Source organism: Oncorhynchus nerka, linkage group LG14 (assembly GCF_034236695.1).
Source record: "Oncorhynchus nerka isolate Pitt River linkage group LG14, Oner_Uvic_2.0, whole genome shotgun sequence".
Lineage (NCBI taxonomy): Eukaryota > Metazoa > Chordata > Actinopteri > Salmoniformes > Salmonidae > Oncorhynchus > Oncorhynchus nerka.
This window is the reverse complement of record NC_088409.1, coordinates 105,084,672-105,110,342: the sequence shown is the minus strand read 5'-3', so window position 1 is coordinate 105,110,342 and position 25,671 is coordinate 105,084,672. Positions and strand designations below refer to the sequence as shown.

Sequence of the window (25,671 nt, the reverse complement as noted above, 5' to 3'; positions counted from 1 at the left end):
TATGGTGAATCACAAAAACAATACAGAAATACACTACGGACAAAGAACGAGCATCACTACAAGAATACATAGAATCTAACTACTTCTGGGAAAATTGGAAAACTCTAAACAACACAAAGCATTATCTATCCAAAACCACTTCTCCAAACTTTTTGGCTCTATAACAAAGAACAAACAGCAAAAACACATAAAGTTGAAGTTGGAAATTTACATACACCTTAGCCAAATACATTTAAACTCAGTTTTTCACAATTCACAAGGAAGTGTATATGGGATATTGTTCCCATTTTGACTATTCAAACCTACCCAAACCAGAAACCGTGGATAGATTGCACCCTTCACATAAAACTGAACACATTTAACCATGGCAAGGGGACTGGGAATATGGATGAATACAAACAGTGTAGTTATTCCCTCCATAAGGCAATCAAACAAGCAAAATGTCAGTACGGAAACAAAGTGGAGTTGCAATTCAACGAAACGTATGTGGCAGGGTCTACGGATTACAAAAGGAAAACCAGCCACATAGTGGACACCGACGTCTTGCTGCCGGAGAAGCTAAACACCTTCTTTGCCTTCTTTGAGGATAACACAGTGCCATCGACGCAGCCCACTCTCATTCTCCATGGCACACGTGAGTAAGACATTTAAAGGTATTAACCCTCGTAAGGCTGCCGGCCCAGACGGCATCCCTTGCCGCATCCTTAAGCTCGGGGCTCTGGGTCTGAACCCCACCCTACGCAACTGGATTCTGGATATCCTGATAGTTTGCCCAGGTTTGCTGAAGGTGCGAAACCTCCACTTTGCTGATCTTCTATACAGGTGCCCCACAAGGGTGCGTGCTCAGCCCTGTACTCAGCCCTGTTGCAGTTCGTTCCAGTCATTGGCAGCAGAGAACTGGAAGGGAAGACGACCAAAGGAGAAATTGGCTTAGTGGGTGACCAGTGAGATATACACGCTGGCGTACGTGCTACGAGTGGGTGCTGCTATGGTGACCAGTGAGCTGAGATAGGGCTAGGGCTTTACTTAGCAGAGACTTGTAGATGACCTGGAGCCAGTGGGGTTGGCGACGAGTATAAAGTGAGGGCCAGCCAACGAGAGCGTACAGGTCACAGCGATGGGTAGTATATGGGGCTTTGGTGACAAAATAAATGGCACTGTGATAGACTGCATTCAGTTTGTTGAGTAGAGTGTTGGAGGCTATTTTATAGGTGACATCACCGAAGTCGAGGATTGGTAGGATGGTCAGTTTTACGAGGGTATGTTTGGCAGCATGAGAGAAGGATGCTTTGTTGCGATATAGGAAGCCGATTCTAGATTTAATTTTGGAGATGCTTAATGAGTCTGGAAGGAGAGTTTACAGTCTAACCAGACACCGAGGTATTTGTAGTTGTTCACGTATTCTAAGTTAGAGCCGTCCAGAGTAGTGATGCTGGACCGGCGGCCAGGTGCAGGCAGCGATCGGTTGAATAGCATGCATTTAGTTTTACTTGCATTTAAGAGCAGTTGGAGGCCACGGAAGGAGAGTTGTATGGCATTGAAGCTCATCTGGAGGTTAGTTAACACAGTGTCCAAAGAGGGGCTAGAAGTATACAGAATGCGTAGAGGTGTATCAGAGAATCACCAGCAGCAAGAGAAACATCATTGATGTATACAGAGAAGAGAGTCGGCCCGAGGGTTGAACCCTGTGGCACCCCCATAGAGACTTCAAGAGATCTGGACAACAGGCCCTCCGATTTGACACACTGAACTCTGTCTGAGAAGTAGTTGGTAAACCAGGCTAGGCAATCATTTGAGAAACCAAGGCTGTCGAGTCTGCCAATAAGAATGTTGTAATTGACAGAGTCGAAAGCCTTGGCCAGGTCGATGAATATGGCTGCACAGTAATGTCTCTTATCGATGGCGGTTATGATGTCGTTTAGAACCTTGAGCGTGGCTGAGGTGCACCCATGACCAGATCTGAAACAAGATTGCATAGTGAAGAAGGTATGGCGGGATTCGAAATGGTCGGTAATCTCTTCGTTCACTTGGCTTTCGAAGATCTTAGAAAGACAGGGTAGGATAGATAGTAGTTAGTTAGTCCACACCGGTTGTTACCAAGCATGTGACAAATATAATTTTATACTGTTGGAGACAGTCTAAATTATGATTTAGAGGGAACCTGAGATACTGGTGGAGACAAATCTGATCTTTAGGGAACCTGAATCTGTACCAGTTGTGGTTGTGTCTGATCTAGAGGGAACCTGAGATACTGGTGGAGACAGTCTGATTTAGAGGGAACCTGAGATACTGGTGGAGACAATCTGATCTAGAGGGAATCTGAATCTGTACCAGTTGTGGTTGTGTTTGATCTAGAGGGAACCTGAGATACTGGGGGAAACAGTATAAATTATGATTTAGACGGAACCTGAGATACTAGTGGAGACAGACTCACCTTGCCCAGAAGGCCAGCCCAAAGCGGCACAGGGCTCAACTAAAGACTCACTTTGCCCAGAAGGCCAGCCCAAAGCGGCACAGTTCTCAACCCCCTTGTTTTCAATCAAAGTTAAAACACAACACAAGAAGTGGGAGGCCTGGAGGGTGCCCAGGCTTGCAAATTTGGTCTTAAAATGAATAGGAATGAGGTTTTCATTTCAATCACTTCATGATTATGTGATGGTGTGGATGTGGACCCTTCTCCGGTTTCAAACTGTCAAACATATGCTTACCTCAGCAGCTTCATCTGAAGTATGTGTAATCTGCAAGTGGTGCAACACATACAAACACACATTCCAAAAAGTCTGAAGGAGAGGACAGGAGGAGCCGTGAGAGACACGCTGGAAATCAACCTCTCCTGACAGCTGGTGCTGGCCAATGAAAACCTGGCCAATGAAAACCAACGCTGTGTATCTCAGAGAAGGGTCCATAAAAGGGTCGGTTTGAACGTTACATTTGCATTCTGAGGAGGGATATTAATATTTAATATGCATTCTGTGTCGCCATGGGAACTAGCTAACCAGTAGAGGAGGATTCGTTTTTTTAGTCTGGATGAACAGCGTGAAATACCCTGTCTGGTCTGTATGGCCCTTAATAGGTTCTGCTCCACAGCAGTCAGTCAGTCATTAAAACCGAGGTGTATGAAACCATCAAACCATCAAATCACTGTACACAAGTGAGTTAACAGAATTTAGGAAATCATTAGGGTGTCATTGAGCTCCATTGGATTCCTGTGTGATTCTCATGTCTATTGAGAGGACTATGAGCGAGCTGTGTGGCATGGTGGGTTTAATAAGTCATCTGAATGGTGGAGAATACATCATGGTGGAGTCAGATTCAGACATTAGAGTGTAGCTCAGGGAAGGAAGCCCATCTCATCTTTTCACTAAAAGGGCCTGTTAAGGGCCCTCCATGGGTGATGCAGCAGGAGACAAAATAGTGACCTGCTGAGACATTCAAACAAATCCCTCCTCCTGTCCTCCTGTCCTCCTCTCCTATTCCTGTCCTCCTCCTGTTCACTTCTCCTCCTCCTGCTGTCCTCCTCCTCCTCCTGTCCTCCTCTTCTCCTGTCCTCTTCTCCCCCTGTCCTCCTCTCCTCCTTCTCCTGTCCTCCTCCTGTTCTCCTCCTCCTCCTCATCCTGTCCTCCTGTCCTACTCCTTCCCCTGTCCCTCTCCTCCTCCTGTCCTTTCCTCTTCCCACTGTCCTCCTCTCCTCCTCCTCCTGTCCTCCTGTTCTCCTGTCCTCTTCTTCCCCTGTCCTCCTCCTCCTCCCCCTGTCCTCCTCTTCCGCCCCATGTCCTCCTCTCCTAGTCCTGTCCTCCTCCTGTTCTCTTCTCCTCCTCCTGATGTCCTAATCCTCCTACCTCCTCTTCTCCTGTCCCCTTCTCCCCCTGTCCTCCTCTCCTCCTCCTGTCCTCCTCCTCCCCCTGTCCTCCTCCTCCGCCTGTCCTCCTCCTCCTCCTCCTCCTGTCCTTTCTTCTTCCCCCTGTCCTCCTCCTGTTCTCTTCTCCTCCTCCTGCTGTCCTCCTCCTCCTCCTCCTGTCCTCCTCTTCTCCTGTCCTCTTCTCCCCCTGTCCTCCTCTCCTCCTTCTCCTGTCCTCCCCCTGTCCTCCTCCTCCCCCTGTTCTCCTCCTCCTCTTCCTGTCCTCCTGTCCTCCTCCTCCTGTCCTTTCCGCTTCCCCCTGTCCTCCTGTCCTTTCCGCTTCCCCCTGTCCTCCTCTCCTCCTCCTACTGTCCTCCCCCTGTCCTCCTCTCCTCTTCCCCTTATAATTCTGTCCTCCTCATCCTGTCCTCCTCCTCCCCTGTCCCTCTTCTCCTCCTCCCCCTGTCCTCTTCTCCTCCCCTTCTCCTCCTTCTGCTGAGACTGCTGAGACATTCAAACAGGCCAATACTTGGTTCTATTCAAACAAATCCCTCCTCCTGTCCTCCTCTCCTCCTCCTCCTCCTGTCCTCTTCTCCTCCACCTCCATCTCCTGTCCCCCTCCTCCTCCTGTCCTCATCTCCTCCTGTCCTCCTCTCCTCCACCTCCTCCACCTCCTCCTCATCCTGTCCTCCTCCTCCTCCTCCTCCTCCTCCTCCTGTCCCCCTCCTCCTCCTCCTGTCCTCATCTTACTTCCGGCACCGACAGAGATGGCCGCCTCGCTTCGCGTTCCTAGGAAACTATGCAGTTTTTAGTTTTTTTACGTGTTATTTCTTACATTAGTACCCCAGGTCATCTTAGGTTTCATTACATACAGTCGAGAAGAACTACTGAATATAAGATCAGCGTCAACTCACCATCAGTACGACCAAGAATATGTTTTCTTGACGCGGATCCTGTGTTCTGCCTTACAAACAGGACAACGGAATGGATCGCATGCAGCGACCCAAGGAAACGACTCGAAAAAGAGGGAAACGTAGCGGTCTTCTGGTCAGACTCAGGACAAGGGCACATCACGCACCACTCCCCAGCATTCTTCTTGCCAATGTCCAGTCTCTTGACAACAAGGTTGATGAAATCCGAGCAAGGGTAGCATTCCAGAGGGACATCAGAGACTGCAACGTTCTCTGCTTCACGGAAACATGGCTTACTGGGAAGACGCTATCCGATGCGGTGCAGCCAACGGGTTTCTCCACGCATCGCGCGGACAGAAACAAACATCTTTCTGGTAAGAAGAGTGGCGGGGGCGTATGCCTCATGACTAACGAGACATGGTGTGATGAAGGAAACATACAGGAACTGAAATCCTTCTGTTCACCTGATTTAGAATTCCTCACAATCAAATGTAGACCGCATTATCTACCAAGAGAATTCTCTTCGATTATAATCACAGCCGTATATATCCCCCCCAAGCAGACACGTCGATGGCTCTGAACGAACTTTATTTAACTCTTTGCAAACTGGAAACCATTTATCCGGAGGCTGCATTCATTGTAGCTGGGGATTTTAACAAAGCTAATCTGAAAACAAGACTCCCTAAATTTTATCAGCATATCGATTGCGCAACCAGGGGTGGTAAAACCCTGGATCACTGTTACTCTAACTTCCGCGACGCATATAAGGCCCTGCCCCGCCCCCCTTTCGGAAAAGCTGACCACGACTCCATTTTGTTGATCCCTGCCTACAGGCAGAAACTGAAACAAGAGGCTCCCACGCTGAGGTCTGTCCAACGCTGGTCAGACCAAGCTGACTCCACACTCCAAGACTGCTTCCATCACGTGGACTGGGACATGTTTCGTATTGCGTCAGATAAAAATATTGACGAATACGCTGATTCGGTGTGCGAGTTCATTAGAACGTGCGTTGAAGATGTCGTTCCCATAGCAACGATAAAAACATTCCCTAACCAGAAACCGTGGATTGATGGCAGCATTCGCGTGAAACTGAAAGCGCGAACCACTGCTTTTAATCAGGGCAAGGTGTCTGGCAACATGACCGAATACAAACAGTGCAGCTATTCCCTCCGCAAGGCTATTAAACAAGCTAAGCGTCAGTACAGAGACAAAGTAGAATCTCAATTCAACGGCTCAGACACAAGAGGCATGTGGCAGGGTCTACAGTCAATCACGGACTACAAGAAGAAACCCAGCCCAGTCACGGACCAGGATATCTTGCTCCCAGGCAGACTAAATAACTTTTTTGCCCGCTTTGAGGACAATACAGTGCCACTGACACGGCCTGCAACGAAAACATGCGGTCTCTCCTTCACTGCAGCCGAGGTGAGTAAGACATTTAAACGTGTTAACCCTCGCAAGGCTGCAGGCCCAGACGGCATCCCCAGCCGCGCCCTCAGAGCATGCGCAGACCAGCTGGCCTGTGTGTTTACGGACATATTCAATCAATCCCTATACCAGTCTGCTGTTCCCACATGCTTCAAGAGGGCCACCATTGTTCCTGTTCCCAAGAAAGCTAAGGTAACTGAGCTAAATGACTACTGCCCCGTAGCACTCACTTCCGTCATCATGAAGTGCTTTGAGAGACTAGTCAAGGACCATATCACCTCCACCCTACCTGACACCCTAGACCCACTCCAATTTGCTTACCGCCCAAATAGGTCCACAGACGATGCAATCTCAACCACACTGCACACTGCCCTAACCCACCTGGACAAGAGGAATACCTATGTGAGAATGCTGTTCATCGACTACAGCTCGGCATTCAACACCATAGTACCCTCCAAGCTCGTCATCAAGCTCGAGACCCTGGGTCTCGACCCCGCCCTGTGCAACTGGGTACTGGACTTCCTGACGGGCCGCCCCCAGGTGGTGAGGGTAGGCAACCACATCTCCTCCCCGCTGATCCTCAACACGGGGGCCCCACAAGGGTGCGTTCTGAGCCCTCTCCTGTACTCCCTGTTCACCCACGACTGTGTGGCCACGCACGCCTCCAACTCAATCATCAAGTTTGCGGACGACACAACAGTGGTAGGCTTGATTACCAACAACGACGAGACGGCCTACAGGGAGGAGGTGAGGGCCCTCGGAGTGTGGTGTCAGGAAAATAACCTCACACTCAACGTCAACAAAACTAAGGAGATGATTGTGGACTTCAGGAAACAGCAGAGGGAACACCCCCTATCCACATCGATGGAACAGTAGTGGAGAGGGTAGCAAGTTTTAAGTTCCTCGGCATACACATCACAGACAAACTGAATTGGTCCACTCACACTGACAGCGTCGTGAAGAAGGCGCAGCAGCGCCTCTTCAACCTCAGGAGGCTTAAGAAATTCGGCTTGTCACCAAAAGCACTCACAAACTTCTACAGATGCACAATCGAGAGCATCCTGGCGGGCTGTATCACCGCCTGGTACGGCAACTGCTCCGCCCTCAACCGTAAGGCTCTCCAGAGGGTAGTGAGGTCTGCACAACGCATCACCGGGGGCAAACTACCTGCCCTCCAGGACACCTACACCACCCGATGTTACAGGAAGGCCATAAAGATCATCAAGGACATCAACCACCCGAACCACTGCCTGTTCACCCCGCTATCATCCAGAAGGCGAGGTCAGTACAGGTGCATCAAAGCTGGGACCGAGAGACTGAAAAACAGCTTCTATCTCAAGGCCATCAGACTGTTAAACAGCCACCACTAACATTGAGTGGCTGTTGCCAACACACTGTCATTGACACTGACCCAACTCCAGCCACTTTAATAATGGGAATTGATGGGAAATGATGTAAATATATCACTAGCCACTTTAAACAATGCTACCTTATATAATGTTACTTACCCTACATTATTCATCTCATATGCATACGTATATCCTGTACTCTACATCATCGACTGCATCCTTATGTAATACATGTATCACTAGCCACTTTAACTATGCCACTTTGTTTACTTTGTCTACATACTCATCTCATATGTATATACTGTACTCGATACCATCTACTGTATGCTGCTCTGTACCATCACTCATTCATATATCCTTATGTACATATTCTTTATCCCCTTACACTGTGTATAAGACAGTAGTTTTGGAATTGTTAGTTAGATTACTTGTTGGTTATCACTGCATTGTCGGAACTAGAAGCACAAGCATTTCGCTACACTCGCATTAACATCTGCTAACCATGTGTATGTGACAAATAACATTTGATTTGATTTGATCTCCTCCTGTCCTCATCTCCTCCTGTCCTCCTCCTCCTCCTCCTGTCCTCATCTCCTCCTTCTCCTCCTCCTGTCCTCCTCCTCCTCCTGTCCTCCTCCTGTCCTTTCCTCTTCTCCCCCTGTCCTCCTCTCCTCCTCCTCCTGTCCTCCCCCTGTCCTCTTCCCCTTCTCCTCTTCTCCTCCTGTCCTCCTCTCCTCCCCCTGTCCTCTTCTCCTCCTCCCCTTATCCTCCTCCCCCTGTCCTCTTCTCCTCCTCCCCTTATGCTCCTCCTCCTGTCCTCCTCCTGTCTTCCCTCTGTCCTCCTCTCCTCCTCCTGTCCTCCTCCCCTCCTTCTCCTATTCCTCCTCTTCATCTTACTCATCTGCCGCCACTTCTTCCTCCTCAACCTAATCTTCTTCATCATCTTCCTCCTCTTCCTCATCCTCCTCTTATTCCTCCTCCTTTTCATATTCCTCCTCCTCTTCCTCCTTCTCCTCTTCCTCCATCCCTCCTCATCCCGTCAAAATGAAAGGGGATTTTCAGTGTAATACCAATCACACAGTGTAACCCTCCATGGGTGATGTAGCAGGAGGCAAGCAGTGATCCGTGTCAGAGAGGTTGAGTGATAGTGTCAGGAGGAGGGTTGAATGTGACCCTAACCGCTGGTATAGGATAAATGTACCCTAGCATCAATCCTAACCTTAACCATTAGAGGATGGAACAAAATATGACCCTGGATCAGGGGATTAGGGGCATTTATTTCTCTCTCTCTCACACTCTCTCTCTCTCTCTCTCTCTCTCTCTCTCTCCAACCTACAGATAACAAGGTAGTAGGTAGAAACTAGCCCCCCTAACTACTAATCCACAGTTAGCTTTTTCTCATCCCCCTGATAGTTTAGTTTATCACAGGGGGTAGGTTCGGGCTGCTTCCCAAATGCCCCATGTTCCTGCTGTCGACTTGAGAGATAATGAGCTCACCTCTGACAAGGACTTCAGCCTCAGCAAACAAAGTGTCGGCGCTGGTCTGAGCCCGGCAGCTGTATTTCCCAGCATGCTGCAGTAAGATGCTTCTGATCATCAGGTCCACCGTGGAGGACTGCTGTGTGACAGGCAGAAAGTCAACAACAACATACAATTAGAGAGAGTGATGTGTGGGGTGGAGGGGTATGTTTGTGTGTGTGATGTGTGTGTGATGTGTGTGATGTGTGTGGGGTGGAGGGGTATGTTTGTGTGTGTGTGTGTGATGTGTGTGTGATGTGTGTGGGGTGGAGGGGTATGTTTGTGTGTGTGTGTGTGATGTGTGCGTGATATGTGTGTGATGTGTGTGTGTGATGTGTGGGGGGTGGAGGGGTATGTGTGTGTGTGTGTGTGGGAGGTGTGTGTGATGTGTGATGTGTGCGTGATATGTGTGTGATGTGTGGGGGGTGGAGGGGTATGTTTGTGTGTGTGTGTGGGGGGTGGAGGGGTATGTTTGTGTGTGTGTGGGGAGGGGTGGAGGGGTATGTTTGTGTGTGTGTGGGGGGGTGGAGGGGTATGTTTGTGTGTGTGTGGGGGGGGTGGGGGTATGTTTGTGTGTGTGTGGGGGGTGGAGGGGTATGTTTGTGTGTGTGTGGGGGGTGGAGGGTATGTTTTGTGTGTGTGGGGGGTGGAGGGGTATGTTTGTGTGTGTGTGGGGGGGGGAGGGGTATGTTTGTGTGTGTGTGTGGGGGGGGTGGAGGGGTATGTTTGTGTGTGTGTGTGTGGGGGGTGGAGGGGTATGTTTGTGTGTGTGTGTGGGGGGGTGGAGGGGTATGTTTTGTGTGTGTGTGTGGGGGGGGTATGTTTGTGTGTGTATATGTGTGCACATGTATAATTGATTGAGTGTGTAACATAAAGTTAGCAGAGAGATATCCAAGTCCGGCCTCTCTGTACTGCTCACATCCTGTACTAGGCTCATGCAGGCTTTAAAGAGATTCTTGTCAAGTTCAGGTGGTTGCTAGCTGTTACTTTTCCTCCACTCCTCACTCGTCTTTCTTCACTCTCTCTCTCTCTCTCTCTCTCTCTCTCTCTCTCTTGAAATGAGAAACGCCTAAGGCAAGACTGGGGAATCATTCAGTCTAAAGACACCTGTTTAGCACGAAACCTGATTACAATGACATCCCATGAAGCAGACTGATAGGATTCCTGTGTGCCAGAAGACTGTTGTCACTGCTAGCACCTGAGGTCTCTAGAGGATGGGTGATAGGATGTCTAGCTATCTGGAGACAGGGGAGGATGGGTGATAGGATGTCTAGCTATCTGGAGACAGGGGAGGATGGGTGATAGGATGTCTAGCTATCTGGAGACAGGGGAGGATGGGTGATAGGATGTCTAGCTATCTGGAGACAGGGGAGGATGGGTGATAGGATGAGTAGCTATCTGGAGACAGGGGAGGATGGGTGATAGGATGAGTAGCTATCTGGAGACAGGGGAGGATGGGTGATAGGATGAGAAGCTATCTGGAGACAGGGGAGGATGGGTGATAGGATGAGTAGCTAGCTGGAGACAGGGGAGGATGGGTGATAGGATGAGTACCTATCTGGAGACAGGGGAGGATGGGTGATAGGATAAGTAACTATCTGGAGACAGGGGAGGATGGGTGATAGGATGAGTAGCTATCTGGAGACAGGGGAGGATGGGTGATAGGATGAGTACCTATCTGGAGACAGGGGAGGATGGGTGATCGGATAAGTAACTATCTGGAGACAGGGGAGGATGGGTGATAGGATGAGTAGCTATCTGGAGACAGGGGAGGATGGGTCCCACTGTTATAGAGAATTTGGCAGTATGTCCAAACGGCCTCACAACCGCTGACCACTTGTAACAACGTTTGAAATGGTGGTATGGTATGTTTATATGTTTGTTCAGTATATGTATATATATATGCAGTGGAAGCAGGACGTTTACATACACCTTAGCCAAAGACATTGAAACTCTGTTTTTCACAAATCTTGACATTTACTCCAAGTAAAAATTCCCTGTCTTAGGTCAGTCAGGATCACCACTTCATTATAAGAAAGTGAAATGTCAGAATAATAGTAGAGAGAATGATTTATTTCAGCTTTAATTTCTTTCATCACATTCCCAGTGGGTCAGAAGTTTACATACACGCAATTAGTATTTGGTAGCATTGCCTTTTAAATTGTTAAACTTGGGTCAAACATTTTGGGAAGCCTTCCACAAGCTTTCCACAATAAGTTGGGTGAATTTTGTCCCATTCCTCCTGACAGAGCTGGTGTAACTGAGTCAGTTTTGTAGGCCTCCTTGCTCGCACACGCTTTTTCAGTTCAGCCCACAAATGTTCTATAGGATTGATCCCAGGGCTTTGTAATCACCACTCCAATACCTTGACTTTGTTATTTTTACTTTGGAAGTATGTTTGGGGTCATGTCCATTTGGAAGACCCATTTGTGACCAAGCGATAACTGTCATTTCTCTTTGCTTATTTGAGCTGATCCTGCCATAATATGGACTTGGTCAAATTATCTTTTACAAGGCACAACTGTTAATTGAAATGCATTCCAGGTGACTACCTCATTAAGCTGGTTAAGAGAATGCGAAGAGTTTGCAAAGCTGTCATCAAGGCAAAGGGTGGCTACTTTGAAGAATCTCAAATATAAATTATATTTAGATTTGTTTAACACTTCTTTGGTTACTATATGATTCCATATGTGTTATTTCATAGTTTTGACGTCTTTAATATTATTCTACAATGTAGGAAAAAGTAAAAATAAAGAACAACCGCTGTGTCCAAACTTGATTGGTGCTGTATATACAGTGCATTCGCAAAGTGGTCAAAGCCCTTTTTCCACATGTTACTTTACAGCCTTACTCTAAATAGGATTCAATCAAAACATTTCCTCATCAGTCTACACACATAATGACAAACTGACATCAGGTTTTAATAAAGCATTTCTGTTTTTATTAAAAAAAGAAATACCTTATTTACATAAGTATTCAGAACCCTTTGGTATGAGTCTTGAAATTGAGCTAAGGTGCATGCTGTTTCCATTCATCATCCTTTGTACAACTTGATTGGAGTTCACATGTGGAAAATTCAATTGATTGGACATGATTTGGAAAGGCACACCTGCCTATATAAGAGTCACCTCCCTGACCAAGGCCCTTTTCCCCCGATTGCTCAGTTTGTCCGGGCAGCCAGCTCTAGGAAGAGTCCAAACTTCTTCCATTTAAGAATGATGGAGGCCACTGTGTTCTTGGGGACCTTCAATAGTGCAGTTATTTTTTGGTGTCTTTCCCCAGATCTGTGCCTCAACACAATCCTGTCTCTGAGCTCTACGGACAACTCCTTCTATTGGTGTCTTTCCCCAGATCTGTGCCTCAACACAATCCTGTCTCTGAGCTCTACGGACAATTCCTTCTATTGGTGTCTTTCCCCAGATCTGTGCCTCAACACAATCCTGTCTCTGAGCTCTACGGACAATTCCTTCTATTGGTGTCTTTCCCCAGATCTGTGCCTCAACACAATCCTGTCTCTGAGCTCTACGGACAATTCCTTCTATTGGTGTCCTTCCCCAGATCTGTGCCTCAACACAATCCTGTCTCTGAGCTCTACGGACAATTCCTTCTATTGGTGTCTTTCCCCAGATCTGTGCCTCAACACAATCCTGTCTCTGAGCTCTACGGACAATTTCTTCTATTGGTGTCCTTCCCCAGATCTGTGCCTCAACACAATCCTGTCTCTGAGCTCTACGGACAATTCCTTCTATTGGTGTCTTTCCCCAGATCCTCAACACAATCCTGTCTCTGAGCTCTACAGACAATTCCTTCTATTGGTGTCTTTCCCCAGATCTGTGCCTCAACACAATCCTGTCTCTGAGCTCTACAGACAATTCCTTCCAACTCATGGATTGTTTTTTGCTTTGACATTCACTGTCAACTGTGGGATCTTACATGCAGTATACTGTACATCATCATCTTCATGGTCTGTCAGGCAACATCAGACAGTTTGAGATGAGATGAAGGATCTTTATTTGAGACAGTTTGCTTCAGCAGGAAGATAATCCTGTATCAACAAGAAATGTGAATTATTATGTGATATAATTAATGGTCATTTTTGTAAGGATTGATACCTTTTTTCGTAAGGGAAAATCAAGTCTGAAATGTAAAAGTGGAAATGACCAAATTACCAACTACAGAAGCGTTTTTAAACATCAAATGCGTTACTTTTTAGGGTGTTTTCACACAGATGTTATATTTATATTATATTATATTTATATTATGTTATATTTATATTATATATTTATATATAGATTATATCGTTCCAATCAGAGTTCGATTGTTTTTTACGTTGTATTTTTTTCATTTGGTCAGGTTGGTTTTTTATTGCCAACTGTCAAATGAACTAAAATGCCTAAACAAAATTACGTTTCATGCAAGTAATTTTTTTTATTGTAGAAAAATAAATCTATGATTATCTTGAAACATAACTTGTTTGTCCCAAACTTGATACTGTGTTACTTTTCAATTTGGTCTTCCAAAAACAACGGTGTTTAGTGCTTCCGCCGAAGTCGGTCCCTCTCCTTGTTCGGGCGGTGTTCGGCGGTCGACGTCACCGGTCTTCTAGCCATCACTGATCCATTTTTCATTTTCCATTGGTTTTGTCTTGTCTTCCTTCACACCTGGTTCCAATCCCATCAATTACATGTTGTGTATTTAACCCTCTGTTTCCCCTCATGTTTTGTCGGAGATTGTTTGATTGTATGTGATGTGCATGTATTGTGTTGGTGTGCGACGGGTTTTGTACCCACTTTAGTTTTTTTGTACATTTAGGTTTTTGGAGTTTTATCAGCATTTATTAAACAACTCTGTTTATACCAAGTTCGTTCTCCTGCGCCTGACTTCCCTGACACCAACACGCACACCTTACAAGTGCACTCCTTAGTGTGGATAGTTTTCACACCAGTCCAAAGAAACCGAAGGGGGGAAACCCGCCAGTTTGAAAAACCTCTCTGAACCAATTTGGTGTAAAATACCAGTTAAAGAAAGTTCTCCTGCAACAGGTTTATCAAATTAAGGTCCTACATCTGTATAGAACCCTGAATCTCACCTTTAGTTTCAGTACCGAACATGGCAGAAATGGAAGTACCAACTGTGTACTTTCATTACATGCAGTTTCTAATTAAAGGAAAGGGAAATGTAGAGTAAGTGTCTGGATTCATCAAATGTGTTTGAGTTTATTTTCCTGTCAAACAGCCCATCTCTTCTACATACAGCACATGCTGTTTAGTTTCATTAACATCACTCCATCTTGATTACCCAGAGACTAATCAAGGGTTAATAAATTAGCCAACCCCATCTGACTGCCAGCTTTTAAAACTTAGCCATCCCAATTACTGAGCTCAATGAGTCCTTCATAGCTCAGCAATGATAAGTGAAGATGGTATAAAATTAACAATATTAAAGGCATAAGCCTGAAGGAAGAGGCAGAGAGGCAGATCAGTCTGAAATGTGCTAGTGAGGTGTGAGTTGCTGCTGTATGGGAGCCAATGGCATTAGGAACGGAAGGAGAACAGGGAGATTCATCCCCATTAGGAACAGAAGGAGAACAGGGAGATTCATCCCCATTAGGAACGGAAGGAGAACGGGGAGATTCATCCCCATTAGGAACGGAAGGAGAACAGGGAGATTCATCCCCATTAAGAACGGAAGGAGAACAGGGAGATTCATCCCCATTAGGAACGGAAGGAGAACAGGGAGATTCATCCCCATTAGGAACGGAAGGAGAACAGGGAGATTCATCCCCATTAAGAATGGAAGGAGAACAGGGAGATTCATCCCCATTAGGAACGGAAGGAGAACAGGGAGATTCATCCCCATTAGGAACGGAAGGAGAACAGGGAGATTCATCCCCATTAGGAACGGAAGGAGAACAGGGAGTTTCATCCCCATTAGGAACGGAAGGAGAACAGGGAGATTCATCCCCATTAGGAACGGAAGGAGAACAGGGAGATTCATCCCCATTAGGAACGGAAGGAGAACAGGGAGATTCATCCCCATTAGGAACGGAAGGAGAACAGGGAGATTCATCCCCATTAAGAACGGAAGGAGAACAGGGAGATTCATCCCCATTAGGAACGGAAGGAGAACAGGGAGATTCATCCCCATTAGGAACGGAAGGAGAACAGGGAGATTCATCCCCATTAGGAACGGAAGGAGAACAGGGAGATTCATCCCCATTAGGAACGGAAGGAGAACAGGGAGATTCATCCCCATTAGGAACGGAAGGAGAACAGTGAATTTCATCCCCATTAGGAACGGAAGGAGAACAGGGAGATTCATCCCCATTAGGAACGGAAGGAGAACAGGGAGATTCATCCCCATTAGGAACGGAAGGAGAACAGGGAGATTCATCCCCATTAGGAACGGAAGGAGAACAGGGAGAGTCATCCCCATTAGGACAGGGATGAGAACAGGGAGAATCATCCCATTAGGACAGGGATGAGAACAGGGAGAATCATCCCATTAGGACAGGGATGATGATAACAGGGATGATTTCTTTGAGTGGGAGTTAAACCTAATGCCATATGGGGTGTGTTTGTGTGTGTCTCTGCTCACAAGTGTGCATACATGTGATGTGTGTGTGGGATCATGAGTGTGTGCGTGCTTGTGCATTTGTGAGTTTGTGTGTCTATCTGTATGTTTCGCCTGGCACCGCCTGGGTTCTGTACTCTCCCCATTAATCAATACTTGAAGACTGTTAACCTTTTCATTTCCCTGCCAAGGTCATTTGAGCCTTCAGCCCTTCCTACTCCATCCTTGGCAAAGGGAGAATGACACTTTCTAACCAAGAACATATAACGGCTCATATAATCTTCAGTTGCATCTTGGTCTGGTCAGCTGGTAGGAAGCATTTTTCATGTGACCAGTCAACCTTGGTCTGGTCAGCTGGTAGGAAGCGCTGGGCTGTTTGAACATGGGAGTATCACCTACTGTGTGTGTTTGTGTGTGTGTGTGTGTCACCTCTGTGTTGTAGATACCCATCACCTGTGTGGTAGATACCCATCACCTGTGTGGTAGATACCCATCACCTGTGTGGTAGATACCCATCACCTGTGTGGTAGATACCCATCACCTGTGTAGTAGATACCCATCACCTGTGTGGTAGATACCCATCACCTGTGTGTTACATACCCATCACCTGTGTGGTAGATACCCATCACCTGTGTGGTACATACCCATCACCTGTGTGGTACATACCCATCACCTGTGTGGTACATACCCATCACCTGTGTGGTACATACCCATCACCTGTGTGGTAGATACCCATCACCTGTGTGGTAGATACCCATCACCTGTGTGGTAGATACCCATCACCTGTGTGGTAGATACCCATCACCTGTGTGGTAGATACCCATCACCTGTGTGGTAGATACCCATCACCTGTGTGGTAGATACCCATCACCTGTGTGGTAGATACCCATTACCTGTGTTGTAGGTGTGTATTATCCCTGTGTTGTAGATTATCCCTGTGTTGTAGGTGTGTATTATCCCTGTGTTGTAGGTGTGTATTATCCCTGTGTTGTAGGTGTGTATTATCCCTGTGTTGTAGATGTGTATTATCCCTGTGTTGTAGATGTGTATTATCCCTGTGTTGTAGATGTGTATTATCCCTGTGTTGTAGATGTGTATTATCCCTGTGATGTAGATTATCCCTGTGTTGTAGGTGTGTATTATCCCTGTGTTGTAGATTATCCCTGTGTTGTAGGTGTGTATTATCCCTGTGTTGTAGATGTGTATTATCCCTGTGTTGTAGATGTGTATTATCCCTGTGTTGTAGATGTGTATTATCCCTGTGTTGTAGATGTGTATTATCCCTGTGTTGTAGATGTGTATTATCCCTGTGTTGTAGATGTGTATTATCCCTGTGTTGTAGATGTGTATTATCCCTGTGTTGTAGGTGTGTATTATCCCTGTGTTGTAGATGTGTATTATCCCTGTGTTGTAGATGCGTATTATCCCTGTGTTGTAGATGTGTATTATCCCTGTGTTGTAGATGTGTATTATCCCTGTGTTGTAGGTGTGTATTATCCCTGTGTTGTAGATGTGTATTATCCCTGTGTTGTAGATGCGTATTATCCCTGTGTTGTAGATGTGTATTATCCCTGTGTTGTAGATGTGTATTATCCCTGTGTTGTAGATGTGTATTATCCCTGTGTTGTAGATGTGTATTATCCCTGTGTTGTAGATGCGTATTATCCCTGTGTTGTAGATGTGTATTATCCCTGTGTTGTAGATGTGTATTATCCCTGTGTTGTAGATGTGTATTATCCCTGTGTTGTAGGTGTGTATTATCCCTGTGTTGTAGGTGTGTATTATCCCTGTGTTGTAGATGTGTATTATCCCTGTGTTGTAGGTGTGTATTATCCCCTGTGTTGTAGATGTGTAATATCCCTGTGTTGTAGATGTGTATTATCCCTGTGTTGTAGATGTGTATTATCCCTGTGTTGTAGATGTGTATTATCCCTGTGTTGTAGGTGTGTATTATCCCTGTGTTGTAGGTGTGTATTATCCCTGTGTTGTAGGTGTGTATTATCCCTGTGTTGTAGATGTGTATTATCCCTGTGTTGTAGATTATCCCTGTGTTGTAGGTGTGTATTATCCCTGTGTTGTAGATGTGTTTAAAATAACTGTGTGATTCACTCTGTCTCTATGTAGACGTTGATACACTTGATAGTGTAATTATCTGCATCTCTGTGTCTCTGTCACTGTGTATACGTTGATAAACATGATTGAGAGATTCACTGTCTTTTTGTCTCTGTGTAGAAGTTGATACACTTGATTGTGTGATTTACTGCATTTGTAATCACGGTGACATCAGGGATTATGTGACCTTGACATTAATTGATCCTAATTCAAAAAGTCTTTGGTGCAATGAGCCGTGCCTAAACTCAGTAACTATAAACCCTCCCCCTCAAACCTACCAAATGCCTGGGTAAATTGTAATTCTTAAGAAAATGGATTTTAGGCATATGGCTCTGCATATGGCACTTCTAGGAAAATACAGGTTAGATCATCCAACAAACTGCTTTAGTCAATACAATCTACACTTCTACTAAATGTTTATCCATTACACAGAAACAATCACAGTCTTTCATTCTACTTTATTTATCCAGGTTTGTCCATTTATCCTCACTGAAATACATCTTCCTTACAGGAGAGACTACGTCGTTTTTTCATGACCATTAGAAATGAGAAAAATCTCAATCATAGACAATTTAGGTGTAACTACCTACTATATTGAGGTATATTGGCCTACTGTATTGAGGTATAACAACCTACTGTATTGAGGTATAACTATCTGGTGTATTGAGGTATAACTATCTGGTGTATTGAGGTATAACAACCTACTGTATTGAGGTATAACTATCTGGTGTATTGAGGTATAACTATCTGGTGTATTGAGGTATAACATCCTACTGTATTGAGGTATAACAGCCTACTGTATTGAGGTATAACTATCTGGTGTATTGAGGTATAACATCCTACTGTATTGAGGTATAACAGCCTACTGTATTGAGGTATAACTATCTGGTGTATTGAGGTATAACGGCCTACTGTATTGAGGTATAACTATCTGGTGTATTGAGGTATAACGGCCTACTGTATTGAGGTATAACTATCTGGTGTATTGAGGTATAACAACCTACTGTATTGAGGTATAACTATCTGGTGTATTGAGGTATAACATCCTACTGTATTGAGGTATAACAGCCTACTGTATTGAGGTATAACTATCTGGTGTATTGAGGTATAACGGCCTACTGTATTGAGGTATAACTATCTGGTGTATTGAGGTATAACGGCCTACTGTATTGAGGTATAACTATCTGGTGTATTGAGGTATAACGGCCTACTGTATTGAGGTATAACTATCTGGTGTATTGAGGTATAACTATCTGGTGTATTGAGGTATAACTATCTAGTGTATTGAGGTATAACTATCTAGTGTATTGAGGTATAACTATCTAGTGTATTGAGGTATTAACAACCTACTGTATTGAGGTATAATGGCCTACTGTATTGAGGTATAATGGCCTACTGTATTGAGTTATAATGGCCTACGGTATTGAGGTATTATGGCCTACTGCATTGAGGTATAATGGCCTACTGTATTGAGGTATAATGGCCTACTGTATTGAGGTATAACGGCATACTGTATTGAGGTATAATGGCCTACTGTATTGAGGTATAACTATCTTGTGTATTGAGGTATAACGACCTACTGTATTGAGGTATAATGGCCTACTGTATTGAGGTATAACTATCTTGTGTATTGAGGTATAACGGCCTACTGTATTGAGGTATAACTATCTGGTGTATTGAGGTATAACACCCTACTGTATTGAGGTATAACTATCTGGTGTATTGAGGTATAACTATCTGGTGTATTGAGGTATAACTATCTGGTGTATTGAGGTATAACTATCTGGTGTATTGCGGTATAACTATCTACAGTATTGAGGTATAACGACCTACTGTATTGAGGTATAACAACCTACTGTATTGAGGTATAACAACCTACTGTATTGAGGTATAATGGAGAACTGTATTGAGGTATAAAGGTCTACTGTATTGAGGTATAACAATCTACTGTATTGAGGTATAATGGAGAACTGTATTGAGGTATAAAGGTCTACTGTATTGAGGTATAACAACCTACTGTATTGAGGTATAAAGGTCTACTGTATTGAGGTATAACAACCTACTGTATTGAGGTATAACTATCTGGTGTATTGAGGTATAACAACCTACTGTATTGAGGTATAACTATCTGGTGTATTGAGGTATAACTATCTAGTGTATTGAGGTATAACAACCTACTGTATTGAGGTATAACTATCTGGTGTATTGAGGTATAACAACCTACTGTATTGAGGTATAACTATCTGGTGTATTTAGGTATAACAACCTACTGTATTGAAGTATAACTATCTACTGTATTGAGGTATAATGGCCTACCTTATTGAGGTATAACTATCTGGTGTATTGAGGTATAACGGCCTACTGTATTGAGGTATAACTATCTGGTGTATTGAGGTATAACTATCTAGTGTATTGAGGTATAACTATCTAGTGTATTGAGGTATAACAACCTACTGTATTGAGGTATAATGGCCTACTGTATTGAGGTATAATGGCCTACTGTATTGAGGTATAATGGCCTACTGTATTGAGGTATAATGGCCTACTGTATTGAGGTATAATGGCCTACTGTATTGAGGTATAATGGCCTACTGTATTGAGGTATAATGGCCTACTGTATTGAGGTATAACGGGCTACTGTATTGAGGTATAATGGCCTACTGTATTGAGGTATAATGGCCTACTGTATTGAGGTATAACTATCTACAGTATTGAGGTATAATGACCTACTGTATTGAGGTATAACTATCTACAGTATTGAGGTATAACATCCTACTGTATTGAGGTATACCAACCTACTGTATTGAGGTATAACACCCTACTGTATTGAGGTATAACTATCTACTGTATTGAGGTATAATGGCCTACTGTATTGAGGTATAATGGCCTACTGTATTGAGGTATAACTATCTGGTGTATTGAGGTATAACACCCTACTGTATTGAGGTATAACACCCTACTGTATTGAGGTATAATGACCTACTGTATTGAGGTATAATGGCCTACTGTATTGAGGTATAACAACCTACTGTATTGAGGTATAACTATCTGATGTATTGAGGTATAATGGCCTACTGTATTGAGGTATAACTATCTACAGTATTGAGGTATAACGACCTACTGTATTGAGGTATAACTATCTACAGTATTGAGGTATAATGACCTACTGTATTGAGGTATAACTATCTAGTGTATTGAGGTATAACAACCTACTGTATTGAGGTATAGCTATCTACTGTATTGAGGTATAACTATCTACAGTATTGAGGTATAACTATCTACAGTATTGAGGTATAACTATCTGGTGTATTGAGATATAACTATCTACAGTATTGAGGTATAACTACCTACTGTATTGAGGTATAACTATCTACTGTATTGAGGTATAACTATCTACAGTATTGAGGTATAACTATCTACTGTATTGAGGTATAACTATCTACTGTATTGAGGTATAACTATCTACGGTATTGAGGTATAACTATCTACTGTATTGAGGTATAACTATCTACTGTATTGAGGTATAACTATCTACTGTATTGAGGTATAACTATCTACAGTATTGAGGTATAACGGTCTACTGTATTGAGGTATAACTATCTGATGTATTGAGGTATAATGGCCTACTGTATTGAGGTATAACTATCTACAGTATTGAGGTATAACGACCTACTGTATTGAGGTATAACTATCTACAGTATTGAGGTATAATGACCTACTGTATTGAGGTATAACTATCTAGTGTATTGAGGTATAACAACCTACTGTATTGAGGTATAGCTATCTACTGTATTGAGGTATAACTATCTACAGTATTGAGGTATAACTATCTACAGTATTGAGGTATAACTATCTGGTGTATTGAGATATAACTATCTACAGTATTGAGGTATAACTACCTACTGTATTGAGGTATAACTATCTACTGTATTGAGGTATAACTATCTACAGTATTGAGGTATAACTATCTACTGTATTGAGGTATAACTATCTACTGTATTGAGGTATAACTATCTACGGTATTGAGGTATAACTATCTACTGTATTGAGGTATAACTATCTACTGTATTGAGGTATAACTATCTACAGTATTGAGGTATAACTATCTACTGTATTGAGGTTTAACTATCTACAGTATTGAGGTATAACGGTCTACTGTATTGAGGTATAACTATCTGGTGTATTGAGGTATAACTATCTACTGTATTGAGGTATAACTATCTACAGTATTGAGGTATAACTATCTGGTGTATTGAGGTATAACTATCTACAGTATTGAGGTATAACTATCTGGTGTATTGAGGTATAACTATCTACAGTATTGAGGTATAACTATCTGGTGTATTGAGGTATAACTATCTACAGTATTGAGGTATAACTATCTGGTGTATTGAGGTATAACTATCTACAGTATTGAGGTATAACGGTCTACTGTATTGAGGTATAACTATCTGGTGTATTGAGGTATAACTATCTACTGTATTGAGGTATAACTATCTACTGTATTGAGGTATAACTATCTACAGTATTGAGGTATAACTATCTACTGTATTGAGGTATAACTATCTACTGTATTGAGGTATAACTATCTACAGTATTGAGGTATAACTATCTACAGTATTGAGGTATAACGGTCTACTGTATTGAGGTATAACTATCTGGTGTATTGAGGTATAACTATCTACTGTATTGAGGTATAACTATCTACTGTATTGAGGTATAACTATCTACAGTATTGAGGTATAACACCCTACTGTATTGAGGTATAACTATCTACTGTATTGAGGTATAACTATCTACAGTATTGAGGTATAACTATCTACTGTATTGAGGTATAACTATCTACTGTATTGAGGTATAACTATCTGGTGTATTGAGGTATAACTATCTAGTGTATTGAGGTATAACTATCTACAGTATTGAGGTATAACGGCCTACTGTATTGAGGTATAACTATCTACTGTATTGAGGTATAACGACCTACTGTATGGAGGTATATTGGCCTACTGTATTGAGGTATAACTATCTACAGTATTGAGGTATAACTATCTACAGTATTGAGGTATAACTATCTAGTGTATTGAGGTATAACTATCTAGTGTATTGAGGTATAACTATCTGGTGTATTGAGGTATAATGGCCTACTGTATTGAGGTATAACTATCTAGTGTATTGAGGTATAACTATCTAGTGTATTGAGGTATAACTATCTGGTGTATTGAGGTATAACTATCTAGTGTATTGAGGTATAACTATCTAGTGTATTGAGGTATAACTATCTAGTGTATTGAGGTATAACTATCTAGTGTATTGAGGTATAACTATCTAGTGTATTGAGGTATAACTATCTAGTGTATTGAGGTATAACTATCTGGTGTATTGAGGTATAACTATCTACTGTATTGAGGTATAATGACCTACTGTATTGAGGTATAATGACCTACTGTATTGAGGTATAATGACCTACTGTATTGAGGTATAATGACCTACTGTATTGAGGTATAACTATCTGGTGTATTGCGGTATAACTATCTAGTGTATTGAGGTATAACAACCTACTGTATTGAGGTATAACAACCTACTGTATTGAGGTATAACAACCTACTGTATTGAGGTATAACTATCTACTGTATTGAGGTATAACTATCTACTGTATTGAGCTATAACTATCTACAGTATTGAGGTATATTGGCCTACTGTATTGAGGTATATTGTCCTACTGTATTGTGATATAACGGCCTATTGTATTGCGGTAAAATGTTCTATTTGATTGAGCTATAAGACGACAATATTCAGGTATAACAGCTACTGTATTGAGGTATATAACGACCTACTGTATTGAGGTATAATGGCCTGCTCTATTGAGGTATACAGTACCCCTTGATTAATTTCAAATTCTGTTACGTTACAACCTTAATCTAAAATGGATTAAATAAAAACAAATCCTCAGCAGTCTACACACAATACGCCATAATGATAAAGTGAAAACAGGTTTTTGAAATAAAATAATAATAAAAATCAGATACCTTATTTACGTAAGTAAAATGTTTCTACAACCTGATTTGCGTCCAACGGTTTGACAGCTCACACCCTGTCATAAATGTAAAGGAAAGGAGATCTCGGTCTCAAAACCAAGGAATGTTCTTTATTAACATACTTTTTCACACCAAAACTCTAACACATTCTAAAGCAAATACTGGAACAATATTTCTAACATACGAACGAGGTCAGAGATCAGAGATGATCTGTAGAAAATGAATGTTATATTGTTTTTTTATTTTGTGATGTCATTAACATGTTTATAAAGGAAATACTGTAACTTAAAGTATTTACTCTACAGGTATGAAATCTCCATACTTAACGTTGTATCTGAAAAAGCATAAGTATTTTTGTTAAGATGTGATTTTAGGAGGTATAAGAGAATCTATCTCCTAGAAACTGAGCATAGTAAGTAGCCATGCCCCAAGTGAGGTCAGAGAGCGTGTCAGACTGACGGAACCGTCCCCTTCGGCCAGAGTGCATAAAAGGATTGATAACAGAAATTCACATTAGACCAGAAAAGCGTGGATGGGGTAGCTACATGTTTGAAATGGTTGGAACTTTGAACCTCAACACAAGGTGAAGAAAATAAACTCACCTCCCAGACTAGACTAGAAGATCGCCAGGCTGCAGCTGCACATGTAAAGTGATTCAAACTCTTGACTAACAACACGATTTGGAGAGAGGAGAAAACTCCCCTCTCGAACAAAGACTGATAGGGCTGATAAGCTGTCCTGAGTCAAATATCTACAAAAGCAAACTCTTCAAACCATCCTATTACTCTTGTCAAATCCCCGTAGTACACTACTCTCATCACCCCACTGGACCATCGGCACGGCTGGCTGGCCTATCTTCAAATAAGCAGCGTCAGGAGCAAATGGAAAATTTTTGTTATTAACCTGCACCGTTTGGAAACAGTTTTTGCTCTCCTGCGTGTGACTTCTCTGCCGCCAGTACGCACCCCTTACACTCTCTCTCTCTCTCCCTCTCCCTCCATATTCTTCCTAACAAGCCGCCATATGTTTTCAGTCCGCACGGGACCTTTTTACCATTAAGTGTGTATGTTTATTCTGTGTTATTACTTAGTTAGCTAGCAAATAAATAATTAACCCAATTAGTGTAGTACTGAATCATAAGTAAGGCTTGTGTTTTTACAAATGCAGGAAGTTACGACTGTTCAGAATGATGATATGATTTAATACCTTTGGAGTTGAATTAATACCATTGGAGTTTAATTTAGAAGATGGTAACTCTTTAAACAACCACTCTCTCCCAAATTCCCAATGAGTTAATAGTTTCATTATTCATTTAATCGGGTAACAATTAAGCACAGTCAGTGGATTGAATAAATAAGGGGTCATCTGATTAATGAAAGTCACGTCACAGTGCATGTCAGAGCAAAAACCAAGCCATAAGGGCGAAGGAATTGTCGAGAGCTATAAGACAGGATTGTGTTGAGGCACAGATCTGGGGGAAGGGTTTCAAAATATTTCTGCAGCATTGAAGGTCCCTAAGAACACAGTGGCCTCCATCATTCTTAAATGAAAGAAGTTTGAACCACCAAGACTATTCCTAGAGCTGGCCGCCCCGCCAAACTGAGCAATCGGGGGAAAAGAGCCTTGGGCAAGAAGGTGACCAAAAAGTCATGGTCACTCTGAATGCCAAAAGTCATGTCTGAAGGAAACCTGGCACCATGCCGACAGTGAAGCATGGTGTTGGCAGCATCAGGCTGTGGGGATGTTTTTCAGCGGCAGGGACTGCGAGACTAGTCAGGATCAAGGCAAAGATGAACAGAGCAAAGTTCAGAGAGATCCTTGATGAAAACCTGCTCGAGAGCACTCAGGACCTCAGACTGGGGGCGAAGGTTCACCTTCCAACAGGACAACGACCCTAAGCACACAGC

At 43.2% G+C, this 25,671-nt stretch overlaps 1 protein-coding gene across 1 annotated transcript in view; it reads right to left on the bottom strand.

The window, feature by feature from the left end:
* The window catches only part of LOC115115930 (contactin-5), a gene marked incomplete at its 5' end in the record, with an annotated part of 417,179 nt that overhangs the window by 93,847 nt on the left and 297,661 nt on the right, over nucleotides 1–25,671 (bottom strand). Inside the window, one exon of the mRNA XM_065000650.1 lies at nucleotides 9,024–9,144. Coding sequence (XP_064856722.1) covers nucleotides 9,024–9,144 — 121 coding nt within the window. The remainder of the gene's footprint in view (nucleotides 1–9,023; nucleotides 9,145–25,671) is intronic.